The sequence below is a fragment of the Camellia sinensis genome, chromosome 5, assembly GCF_055761805.1.
Source record: "Camellia sinensis isolate YWXY chromosome 5, ASM5576180v1, whole genome shotgun sequence".
NCBI classification, from domain to species: Eukaryota; Viridiplantae; Streptophyta; class Magnoliopsida; order Ericales; family Theaceae; genus Camellia; species Camellia sinensis.
Window position 1 is genome coordinate 151,287,044 of NC_138965.1, and position 12,240 is coordinate 151,299,283.

Below are 12,240 nucleotides of genomic sequence, written 5' to 3' on the forward strand. Positions count from 1 at the left end.
TATTTTGTTTTGGGAAAACAGTTTGAAATTAATTCCTTTGACTACTGATGTAGTAATTGTGGTAAGAAAGGAAGCGGTGGTTTTGGGGAGTGGTAATGGTGATGTTGGTTTGTTGAGAATTCAGATTGAAAATATTAAGGCTTGCGTAAAGTTGGGTTTGAATTTTCAAGTGGATTACCTCATGCTCATTTCTATATATGGAGTTCTCTCTCCTCTCTCTTTCGTAGCTCAGAGAAAAGCTATTCTCTCTAATAATAAAGGGGACCTTGATCTACTTGTGATATTTCGGCTTGGGAGTGTTAACTTCTTTTTCGCCAGTTGGTTTAGAAAAGAATAAGAAAGATTTATTTATTATTGCGAAATGGGACAGAGATAATATTTAACATGTGCGAATTATCTTTTCCTTTCTAATCCTTATTGTTATTGTAAGATAAATTGATAGAGAGAGAATTACAGAGAGAATAAATTGTATGTATTATGATTGATTGATATTGATTGTATTGTATGTACATTATATAGGAGATGTAAAGTGGAGATGGAGTGGTGGAGTAGGTGAAGTGGAGGTGGTAGTGGTGTAGTGGGTTAGGTTTAGTGGAGTAGGTGAGGTGGTAGTGGTGTAGTGGGTTAGGTTTAGTGGAGTAGGTTTAACAGCCCCCCTCAAACTCAAAGAGGTTAGACACAAACCAACTTGAGTTTGGAGAGAGTAACAAAACATGAAAGTAAACTGATAAATAAAAACAAAATAGGATAGGAGACACGGTATGGTCGTGTCAGACAGTTTACGGGGTCATGTCGGACCGTTGTAGCAGACACTGTGTGGTCATGTCAGACCGTTGTAGAAGACAGTTTATGGGGTCATGTCGAACCGTTGTAGCAGGACAGTTTACGAGGTCATGTCGGACCGTTGTAGCAGATACTGTGTGGTCGTGTCAGACCGATGTAGAAGACAGTTTATGGGGTCATGTCGGACCGTTGTAGAAGACAGTTTATGGGGTCATGTCGGACCGGTGTAGAAGACAGTTTACGGGGTCATGTCGAACCGTTGTAGCAGACACTGTGTGGTCGTGTCAGACCGTTGTTGTAGAAGCTAACCGGAATAAATGTCGGGACAGTTTACGGGGTCATGTCGGACCGTTGTAGAAGCTGACCGGAATCAATGTCGGAACAGTTTATGGGGTCATGTCAGACCGTAGTAGAAGCTGACCGGAATCAATGTCGGGACAGTTTATGGGGTCATGTTGGACCGTTGTGGTGGTGCACCAAGGGGGCGACTTAGGGAGTGCGCCATGAGCGACTTATACATGATACTGTGTATAACCCCCCCTCAAACTCAAATAGGTGTGAAGATAGAAACCTAGTTGAGGTTGAAACAAAGGGATTGATAAAGCTGACCGGTGTAGAAGACACTGTATGAGTGTGTATATAGGCTGCCCAAAAGATATACATGGATATAGATATCGAGCCCTCAAAAGTCGTGCCCTCAAAAGGTGTGCCCAATCTTTCAAAAGACGTGCCATCAAAAGGCGTGCCCAATCCATAAAAAGGTGTGCCATCAAAAGGCGTGCCCAGTTTGTCGTCGAGCGCCGAGCGGCGCATGATGCGCGTGTCTGCCTTGGCTATAAGACGGAGGCTGAGGCTGAGGCGAAGACAAACAACTTGCGAAGAAAAACTTCTGAAAAAAAAAAGTCTGCGTTTGCGGAGAGAGAAACTCTGTAACACTCTGTAACACTCGGTTGCCCAGAACATGGCCTCGTCTTCCCGTTCAGCTACCCAGAATATGGCCTATTCGTCCCATGGTCTGCTCACTCTCTTTCCCGACCTCAACGAGTCAACAAGAGAGATAACTGGTGCGGTGGCCAGTGAACCTCAACCAAGCGCCTCTGGTTTTGCTCCGTTGAACTTTCCGATGCGGTCGGTGGAGCAAAAAATGGCGGTGCAAACTGATATTGAGGCCAATCAGTATACTTTGAAGTTATGTGTGGAGACCATGACGGCGGTCACAAACCTGTCGCACCGGCTGCAGAGTAGGACAAATGAGGTGCAGCAGTTAAACGCCCAACTGGCTCTGCTCCAGCGCATGTATAAGGATGCGCGAGCAGAGATAAGTGTGCTAAAGGCGGAAAATAAGGAGCTGAAGCGGAAGGCCACCGTTATGTTCCGATTTGAAGGGCCGCCATATGCTGCAGTGGAGGAGCAGGGAGTAGTGATCGTGCCCAGTGGAGTGGGAAACACGGAGGCAGCACCGTCAAGGGCCGTCCAGGACGGAGGCAAGAAGAAAAGACCGGCGGCAGAGTAAAGAAGGGATAAGGAAAAAAAAAAAATCCCGCCGATGGGTGGGTGTTTGTGGGTTGGTGGGGTTTTTTTTTTTTTTTTTTTTTGTGTGTATGTAAAATTGTGATCAGGTTTGATCCCGGCAAGTAGAAATAACAGTTTTTTTTTTTTTTTTTTTTTTTGTTTGTTTGTGTGTAACGCTCTGGTGAGAACTGTGATTGGGGTAGATCCTTGAGATGAATAAAATAAAGTTTGTTGTGCAAATCTATATGATATGAATGGCACAATACGAAGCAGAAAAATCAAGTGGAACGAAAACGAGTTGGTGGGGAATGAGATTTTTTATTTTATTTTATGTTATTTTTTATTTTATTTTATTTTTTATTTTTGTTTTAATGAAAAAATGAAGATAAAATAAAATAAAGAAAGTGGGGATAGTGGGATCAGACTGATTGATTAAACAATTTGGGAATGATGGGTCGTATGAAAAGATGGGAACAAGCCCATGTGGGTTAGGGAATGGCGGTGGAGGTGTTGTGTAGGTGATATAAACACTTAATTAATATATAATGGAAAGATATGGTATAGATATGTATAGATATAGAAGAAGGGGTGAAGATTTTCACACAGCCAAGTCGCAGCTCAGTGGTGGTGATAAGTTCCCGGGGCTGAAAGTTGGCTTGCCTGCTTCTGAATCACCAGAGAGAAAAAAATGTTGTTGGACATGGTGGGTTGGAGGAGAAGAAAAATGGGTACCCACTTGTTGTGAAGCCTCGGAAGCTGGCATATAGTTGCAGGGATGAGGCCAGTAAGACTATTGTGGGCCACATCCAGCTGCTCCAAGCTCCTCATGCGTCCGACGGTAGAAGGCAGTGAACCCTGGAGGTGGTTGAAGCTAACATCAAACACAGTGAGCTTATTGAGGAAGCCGATTTCAGGAGGAAGACAGCCCGTGAGATTATCATTAAGGAGGATGATCTCGTTGATTGTTTTAGCCACAGAACACTCCAAAATAAGAGCAGACGTTGGGACCGTTCCAGTTGGAGGTGAAATTGAATGGGTCGGAGAAGATGGCGGATTTCTAGAGAGTCGGAAACCAGAGAGTGTGAGTTCAATGGAGATCGACGACGATGGTGGTGCTGTCTCTGACAACGATGCCGGGAGGTTGCCAATGATGCCGGAAGAGGGCGGCAGAGCTCCGGCGTTAGATTCATGTTGCGATGGGGACGCTCAGTTGTTATCCACCGCCTACGGATGCGTCGGTGGTGCCTGCGGTTGCAGCAAAGGACCCACTGGTAGCCTTGAGGTAGTCGCTCGATGCCCTGGCTGCGGAGGAGCTCGACGGAGTCCGGTGCGTGGGGGTCACACGCGACGTCGAAGTTACAGAAATTGAACTCCCAAATGAAGCTGCTCTCGCCGGAGCCGAGGTGTGTGAGGTTTCCGGCGGCGTCGGTGAGAGTGAGACCGAGCTGGATGAGATTCAAAGCGTCGACGTTGGATTTCAAGAGCTTGTAGTGGTCCGACGGGAGGATTGATCTGGTATTGGAGATGCCATATTGATTGATTCACAGCCACCTGTTGGACCCAACATTTGTTTGCATGGAGAATGAGATGGGTTGGTTATCCACATCAAGATTCAGTATATCCAAATCCATAATAGTTGAACCCAAGAGACTTGTTGTGTTGGGTTGGTTATGGAGAAGTTTTGCAGTTATCACTGTAAAGTAGAGAGAGAAAGTGTGAGAGAGGTCTTGCGAGTTGATGGAGGTCTCAAATTGGTTGAGGTCCGGCGGGCGGTCAAGGCAAAGTTGCCGCCCGCCGGAAGGCGAAGAATACCAAGAGCTTAACCTACTGCTCTGATACCATGTAAGATAAATTGATAGAGAGAGAATTACAAAGAGAATAAATTGTATGTATTATGATTGATTGATATTGATTGTATTGTATGTAAATTATATAGGAGATGTAAAGTGGAGATGGAGTGGTGGAGTAGGTGAAGTGGAGGTGGTAGTGGTGTAGTGGGTTAGGTTTAGTGGAGTAGGTGAGGTGGTAGTGGTGTAGTGGGTTAGGTTTAGTGGAGTAGGTTTAACAGTTATATTGTGTTCTCTGCTTGCTGCCTTGCACATCCATTCATCTTATACAAGACACTCAATTTTCAAATATAGGTGGTGTAATATGAGTAAAGGTGTAACTGTTTCTTTTTATGATGGGTTTTGATCATAATTATTTTTTGATTTTTTGATCATAATTATGATGGGTTTTGATCATAATTATTCCGTGTGTCAACTGCCAAAATTCACTGACTCAAATCAACAGGATTGTTCACTAATTTAATACAACAGCCTGCAATTTACCGGTCATTTGATAACGTTTTTTTCTTTGACTTTGTTTTTATATTTATGAAATTGGAAATGAAAAAAGTTTGATATACTATTTTCTTTTTCAGACGATATTGTGTTAGTGGATGAAACTAGGGAAGGAGTTAACACAAAGTTAGAGATTTAGAGAAAAACTCTTGAATCTAAAGGATTCCGGATAAGCAAAACTAAGACAGAATATATGGAGTGTAAATTTAGTAACAGTAACAATGAAAGCAAAGGATAAGTGAAGATTGAGAATCAAGAATTGCCTAAGAGTGAACATTTTCGTTATTTATGGTCGATTATCACAACAGCAGGAAAGATTGATGCAGATGTGGCCCATAGGATTAAGGCGGGATGGTGTAAGTGGAGAAGTGCGTCTGGGGTATTGTGCGATAAATGAATACCCACTAGACTTAAAGGTGAGTTTTATAGAACGGCTATTAGACCAGTTATGTTGTATGGGACGGAGTGTTGGGCAACCAAGAAACATGTAGATAAGATGAGTGTGGTTGAGATGAGGATGCTAAGGTGGATGTGTGGTAAGACTAGACATGACAGGATTAAGAATAAGTGTATTCGGGAATGGGTAGGAGTAGCACCGATAGAAAATAAGTTGAGAGAGAATCGTTTGAGATGGTTTGGTCATATTCAACGGAGACCAACAGAGGCAGTAGTGAAGAGATGCGATGCTGTAACGGTAGATGGAACTGTTAGAAGACGGGATAGGCCTAAATTAACGTTGACTAGCGTTTTAAATAGAGATATGAATCTACTTAATTTGACTAATGAAATGACTTTTGATAGGATTGCGTGGAAAAGAAGGATTCATGTAGCCGACCCCATTTGATGGGACTTAAGGCTTGGTTTGGTTTGGTTTATACTATTTTCTTTTCGTAAAAGTGGAACTACACCTATCGATAAAAAATGTGTTTTTTTCATATTTTATTTTTTGGTTTTGAAGTTTTTATGATCTTATCTCTCCTCAATCACAATTGATCTTCTCCTATCATTGACTGTTACTCTTAGCCTCCCGTTATCGGTGGCCACCCTTAGGTAAATTTTGGCAAACTTCTTGTGTAAATTTTAAAGAACTTCAACAATCTTTTGGCTAGCCTTCGGTCCTTTTCTCACCACCCTTATAAATTCTAGTGACACTCCAACCACTTCCACGATCAACCATCACATCTGTCTATTTTTGAACATTCACATCAAGTTCAACAAATTTTGAGCTAAATTATAATCAAAAAATTACTTTTTCTATTTTATCTAACATTTTTGTATGTACACTTCTATTTTAAAATTTAATTTGACAATATATTCATTTTTATGATTTGCTGAATTATGCAAACAACTCTGCCCAAAATAGCTTCTAGAAGGTTCTTGCCATATTCCTCAAAAAAATAAAAAATAAAAAATTAAAAATTAAAAATAAAAAATAAAAATAAAAATAAGCGTGCACAACTGGTCATTTGATAATAAATGATAAAATATTATATTTCATATTTCCAAAAAAAAAATGGTGTAGTAGTCAGTCGTCCGGTAGAATGTCCGGTTACTCTTAAAAATAAATGATAAAATATTGTATAATTTGTGAATAGTATATTGCTACATGTAGCAATATACTATAGCAATTCTAAATTTAATTTTGGTATAATGAGATTGATGGATGAATATTTTGCACGTAAATTTTATTCTAAAATTATAACAACCAACCTGATACGGATGCTCATTAGTCACCACCTCTAAAAAGAAAATAGAAGTTGAAAAAAAATCTTATTTCTTGGTGGAAAACAGACGAAAAATTTGTTTCAACAAACACATTTTTCTAGTAATACAAGTTTAAGGGAAGTTAAAAAAAAAAAAAAAAAAAAAAAAAAAAAAAAAAAAAAAAAAAAACTTAATATAAATAAACATTAAAAATTGAAAATTAAAAAAGTCCATGGGCTTGACCCGATGACCTATGGCCCTAGATTTGACTTGGGCCAGCCTGGCCCTATTTTAGCAAAAACCTAACTTAGGCCTTGTTCAAAAATAAATTATTTTAGTAATTTTTTTGACTTTTCATAAAAATATATGCATTAAAAAAAATTATGTGATAATTTATAATGACTTTTTAACTAAAATATATAATTGTCAAACGAGGCCTATTTTAGGCTGGGATTGATGTCCTGACCAAACTCATGTAACATCAATGTGTTTGGTTTTAATTTTTTGAATTTAATTTTTTGAAAATTAAAGTTTTTTATTTTTCGTGTTTTTTTGTTTTTAGTAAATATTTTTAAAATTTAAAGCATTTTTTTTAAACACTTATTCAGATGCAGCTTACCTAGATATGTCTAAAAAGAAAAATATTTCAAAAAAGTTAATAAATACACAAAAATACAAAAAAATATACTAAATTTTTATTTATTTTTTATTTTTGGTATTTAGTGAATTTTTTTATAGATTTTTTCATAAAAATTATATTTTTTAAGTGTATTTATGTTAGATGTATCTAAAAATTAAAAATATTTGTTTAAAATATTAAAAAAGTTCAGTAAAAAAAAAAAAAAACAATAAATTAAAATTTTCCAAATAGTGTTTTTATAAAACACAAATCAAGCAAATTACTGGTTGTGTTTGGTTATGTTCTGTGAATATAATTTCACCCCTCTATTTGCATTTAATGTTTGGATGGAGTTTTCAAAATGTGATTCACCAAACATTTTAAAATGTAATTCTCCTTCACGTTTGACTACTCTCTCTCTTTCGTGTTCTCCATTTTGAAAAGCAGGGAATTTTTGAATTTTGGGTCTATCCAATCATCCTTCCGGACGTCCCGCCGATTGACTGGAACAATGTATTTTTTTTTGTTGTAGCAATTACCAATCGCCACTTACCACTAGTTATTTGGGAAAAAAAAAATTTTATATTTGTTTTTGATATTTTTTTAAATATAAAAAATATTTTTTCAAACCAAAATAACAAATTTTTTTTTTATTTGAATGTTAAAAAAAGTTTAATTATGAATTTTGAATGAAATTTTCAATATAATTTTAAGTTGTGTGTTGGCTATGAATTATAAATTTTTTAAATTAATTTTGAAAATTCTTTTCAAATCTCATATCCAAATGAATTTTCTTATTTCACATGTCACATTAAATATTTAAAACTTAGTTCAACGCTCTTTTCAAAACTAACAACCAAACAAATTTTCTACACTCAAATTATAATTACAAAACTAACAAACTCAAAATATAATTCTATTTTCAAATCATATTTCTAAAAACTCTTACCAAACGTTACATATCTTTTTTTTCTCCCCTTTTCCCTCCCTCTTTTCCGGCGAACCAAACAGAGTGTAAAACACCCTTTAGCTCGATTTCAGTACAAGTGGAAACAACGAGAAAGAAAGAAGGCGAAGTTTCCTCTTTCATGGCGTTTTTAATCTCTTCCTTCAGCTTCTCAATGCATCTCTGTGCATCCCAAAACCTAGATAAGGTAACATAGTGGCTTTATTTATTTCCGTTGGTTGCCGAGAAAATGCGAAGCAAGAAAATAGAAAGTAAAAAAAAAAAAAAAAAAAAAATCTCAGATAATTAAAATACATACACAAATGAACCTGCGAAGGCACGCTGGACTATTTGTTTCTCTCTCTCTTTTTCTGGTAATTATCAGTTTTGTTCATTTGCATGTAAGTTGTTTGGTTTAGTTAGGCAAGAAGATAGAGAGGGTAATTGTGGGGTTTGCTTCATTAACCATTTGTTTGATTGCTAGGACAACAAAGGAAAGGTTAGAAAGATGAAATTTTGTATATTTTCTATCGTTTTGGTTTCTGAAGTGGTAGTAAATTATATTTCAACTCAACTAGTCGTGATTTTTAAGCTTTATGGCACATTTTCTGTAATTACTTTGGTCTCTCTTCGTCATTTAAAAAAAAGCCCTAAGATTTTAATTTCTGTTTATTCTTTTCTTATATTTTTTTACTGCAATTAGGCAGACCAGTGAGACCGCAAAAGAAAAACAATACATGTCACTTGGAGAAAATTGATGGCATTCCTCTATAATTGCAATAGAATGCTTTCACTCAACTCCTATGGAATGTGTTTTTATTAAGTAATCTATATTTGAAAATGAACAATATTGCAGACTTAATTGAATTAGCATAGTTTTGTGCTCTGCTGAGCTCAACCCTTATCATGTTCCTACAATTTGGTGGTTGTTCAGCCAAAATTGAATAGGGACAAAATTCTTGAATTGAATTGGGGCAATGCTCCACTTTTAGTCTTGGCCTGATATTCAATGATTCTAACAAGATTAGGCGAATTTGGTCATTTAATATTTTTTATCTGCTTCAGTAATTATCTGAATATTACAATTCGGATATTCAAATATTTTCAGTTGTACATTTACGAAGTTTGTAGGTTTGAAGCTGTCGTATTGTATGTTTGCTAAATGTTTGGAGTTTTGTAAAAAGTTGGCTTTGGGTTTAAAAGGTTAATTTGTGAATTAATGAAGGATGGCCTTGGTTCAGTGCAGTTGGCTCATAGGGTTATGAAGCCAGCATCACAAGTGGTAATGATTTAGCAATGCTGAACAAAATCACGATCTTGGGATCAAGCAGTACAATTTTTTTTGTGCTGCATCTGATCCTAAATATGATTGCAAAATCTGCAATAGGTAGGATAAGTAAAGATATCCCAATGGGCTGAACATTTGTTGGTGTAAAGCTGCAATTTATTTCTTAATTGCCTTTGCTCACTAATATTTGACCAGCTTGTTTCATCTTTGTGTTTGGTGTCATAGAAAAGTTGTTGATTACTATCATTGATATTGTTGTTGTCATCGTTATTTGCAAAATGTTCTCGTCCATATTGTGATGATCAAACCAGAGGAAAGGAAGAGAGAGAAATCCACATTTTGATTGATTTTGTGGAGGTTTCTTTATTTTGTCATTGAATATTCTTTGAAGAAACATGAGAAAGTTGTGGATGTTGACATTTGAATGTTGAGGAAGTCCTAGCATCATAAAGATTTCTGATGTGTTCATTTCATATAAGCTAAATTAATATAGTGCAGAAGTAACTATGTCATTATGTCGTAGGGGCATGGGTATGGGTATGGGTATGGGTGTGGGTGTGGTAATATTAGCTTTGAGTTTGATGGATTGATTTTAGAAAAAGAATGATCTTTGAATTTGGACAAATTAACAACTTTCTGTACCATATGGCAACGTCTTTCCTTCACATGGATTAAGAAAAGCCATATTTGGGGACAAAAGTAAAGTATATTCATAGGAGTTTGTCTATGCTTGAATTATGCTTTCACTCAAAATATTTGGTTTGCTGTGGGTTTGTCCTTCTAATGTAACATCAATTATCTCTCTTTTGAGTCACTGAAGCTGGGCATCTATTTAATTAGGTTATTACGGATGATTTGTGGCTCAACAACGTCCCTAACGGCTAGTTAAGTCCACTCATAAGTAGTGTTGATATATCTCCTTAATGCGCTCATCAAGATAAAGAATTTAACTACAACCAATGTTTGCTTGAATGATTGCATCAGTATTTAATTTGAGCGTATGGGTGAACACCTCCTATCAACTAACCACAGCCTAGAAATGGCACAAAATCTTGTGGATATCTTATATACTTGATGTCTGATGGACTTACTTTCAGGAATTTCTTCCATGGAGATCAGCTCTTGGAAGGTTTTCAAGATCAGCAGCCAGCAAAACAGGTATTTAAAAAAAAAAAAAATCCTACTTGAATACTACCTTTGATGTTGTTGCCCCTTCTATTAGTGCCTAAGCAACCACTGATCTGAATTTCTGAATTTGGTGTAAAAGAAACAAATTCAAGATTCAAGTTAGTGTTAAGTTACTCGTGTGGAGTTGAAACTTTGAAAATATAGTTTTGGACTTTGAACCTATGTTATTTGGAACATGGAATACATCCATGTTAAATATGATATGTTCTAAACATGGCAACAATTTTCTTTTAACAGTTCAACATCTAATAAAATATATTTTATTATTTTTCAAATTAGTTATGTAAAACCACGTTTCCATCAACATTATAGCTTTATTTTTTTTACATTTTGTCTACCCAAAACCTCACCATCTTCATATTTTAGTTCATTATATTTGATTTTTTTATCCTTTTAAGGAAATAAATAAGAAAAATAATTTTGCAATCTCTTTGGATACAAAATTTGCCATTTTGAAAAGACAATGTGCATTCTAAAATGTAAATTGCTGAAGTATTAATGTTTTCTGGTGACAATGCGAAAATGACTTGCAGATGAAAGTTTTGGTTATCTACCAAAAAACAAAGGCTTGCAGTAGAAGTTCTACTTGTTCATTAAAAACAATAGCAGATAGAAGATTTGCTTATATATGAAAAATGAAAAAAAGAAATAAAAGAGGGAAGGGAGAAGTACATAAGGAAGAAAACATTTGTCAAAATTGCTTGATTCTAGAATTATCAAAAGTGCTTTTGGATAAATAATATAGGTTCTTACTGCATAAATGAGGCTGGACTTTGTTACAAGTATGAAATTGCTTGGTTTGTTGCTTGTGAGAAATTTGATTAAATTTGAGACATGAAGAGATCGAAATTGTAACATGTTAGTATGATCTATGCAATTTTTCCCCATTCCTTATTTCTTTCTTTTTCCATTTTTTAGGGTGAACACATTACAAAAGTACAAGTGGGATCATCTTGTAAATGCGAATGATTTCACTCCTTTTAATTGTACTAGTGATATTTCTCTATATACCAATTAAATTAATTCTTTTATGCCATACAAGACAAGTGTAGTCATTTTGAATGCCATGACAAGTGTGATAAAATGACTTCATTTTCGCTGAAAATTTGAATTATATTTGCAGCAATCAAGCTTCTTGCCCCGGACTGCTCATACAGAGGTGAATCTTCGGTAGATAGGAGTTGTAATCACCACATAATGAAACACTGCAGACATTTTTATGGATCTGTTTCTCTTCATTCTAATGTAAGTTTTAGTACTCAAACTGTAATATCGGGTTTTTGGGAGGGGCCAGATATCGAAGATGGCTGGGGTTTTGTAGAAGCTTTTGTAAACCAAATAGTTTGATTATTGATAATTCTTGAATTGTTTTGCTTGGCTTCCTTTTATTAGATGTTTATTTATAGATTGTTTTACATGAAATGATGTAATGCTTTGATAAATAAAATAATTTTGGAGAAATTATAGGAAAAGAAGACAAAAAAAATCAGAATTTGACTTTTGTAACAATATAAACCTTTAGTTTTTACTTTTGCCGGTTAAACCTTAATAGTTTTATTTGTTTTCAATATAAGCTATTAGCCTATTTCTGTTAGGTAAAATTGACGAAAAAAATAATATTTTAATTATTAAACTCAACAAAAAATAAAAATCAATATAGTTGTACATAAAATGTCTAAAATTTTATTTTTTGTTGAGTTTAATGATTAAAATATTATTTTTTTATCGATTTTATTTAATAGAAATAGATAGGTGATTTAGATTGAAAAAAAAAAGGATTTAAATTGATAAAATAAAAAAAAACTCATAATTTATTTTGTTATGAGAGTCAAATATTTTTATTTATTTATTTTTTTAA

At 35.4% G+C, this 12,240-nt stretch overlaps 1 protein-coding gene across 3 annotated transcripts; it reads left to right on the plus strand.

Moving 5' to 3' along the window:
- Positions 1-7,885: 7,885 nt before the first annotated feature.
- LOC114307626 (uncharacterized) lies at positions 7,886-11,770 on the plus strand. Of its 3 annotated transcripts, none has more exons than XM_082870156.1 (4): positions 7,902-8,114; positions 8,326-8,405; positions 10,292-10,352; positions 11,506-11,770. In XM_082870156.1, the coding sequence occupies exons 1-4, from the start codon at positions 8,049-8,051 to the stop codon at positions 11,554-11,556; spliced, it is 258 nt and encodes an 85-aa protein (XP_082726282.1). In that variant the 5' UTR covers positions 7,902-8,048; the 3' UTR covers positions 11,557-11,770. The 3 variants fall into 3 exon arrangements, 2 of the variants coding, with proteins under 2 accessions (XP_028108827.2, XP_082726282.1); XR_014330325.1 differs by having other exon boundaries at positions 7,933-8,114; positions 8,330-8,405; XM_028253026.2 differs by lacking the exon at positions 8,326-8,405 and having other exon boundaries at positions 7,886-8,114.
- Positions 11,771-12,240: the final 470 nt, after the last annotated feature.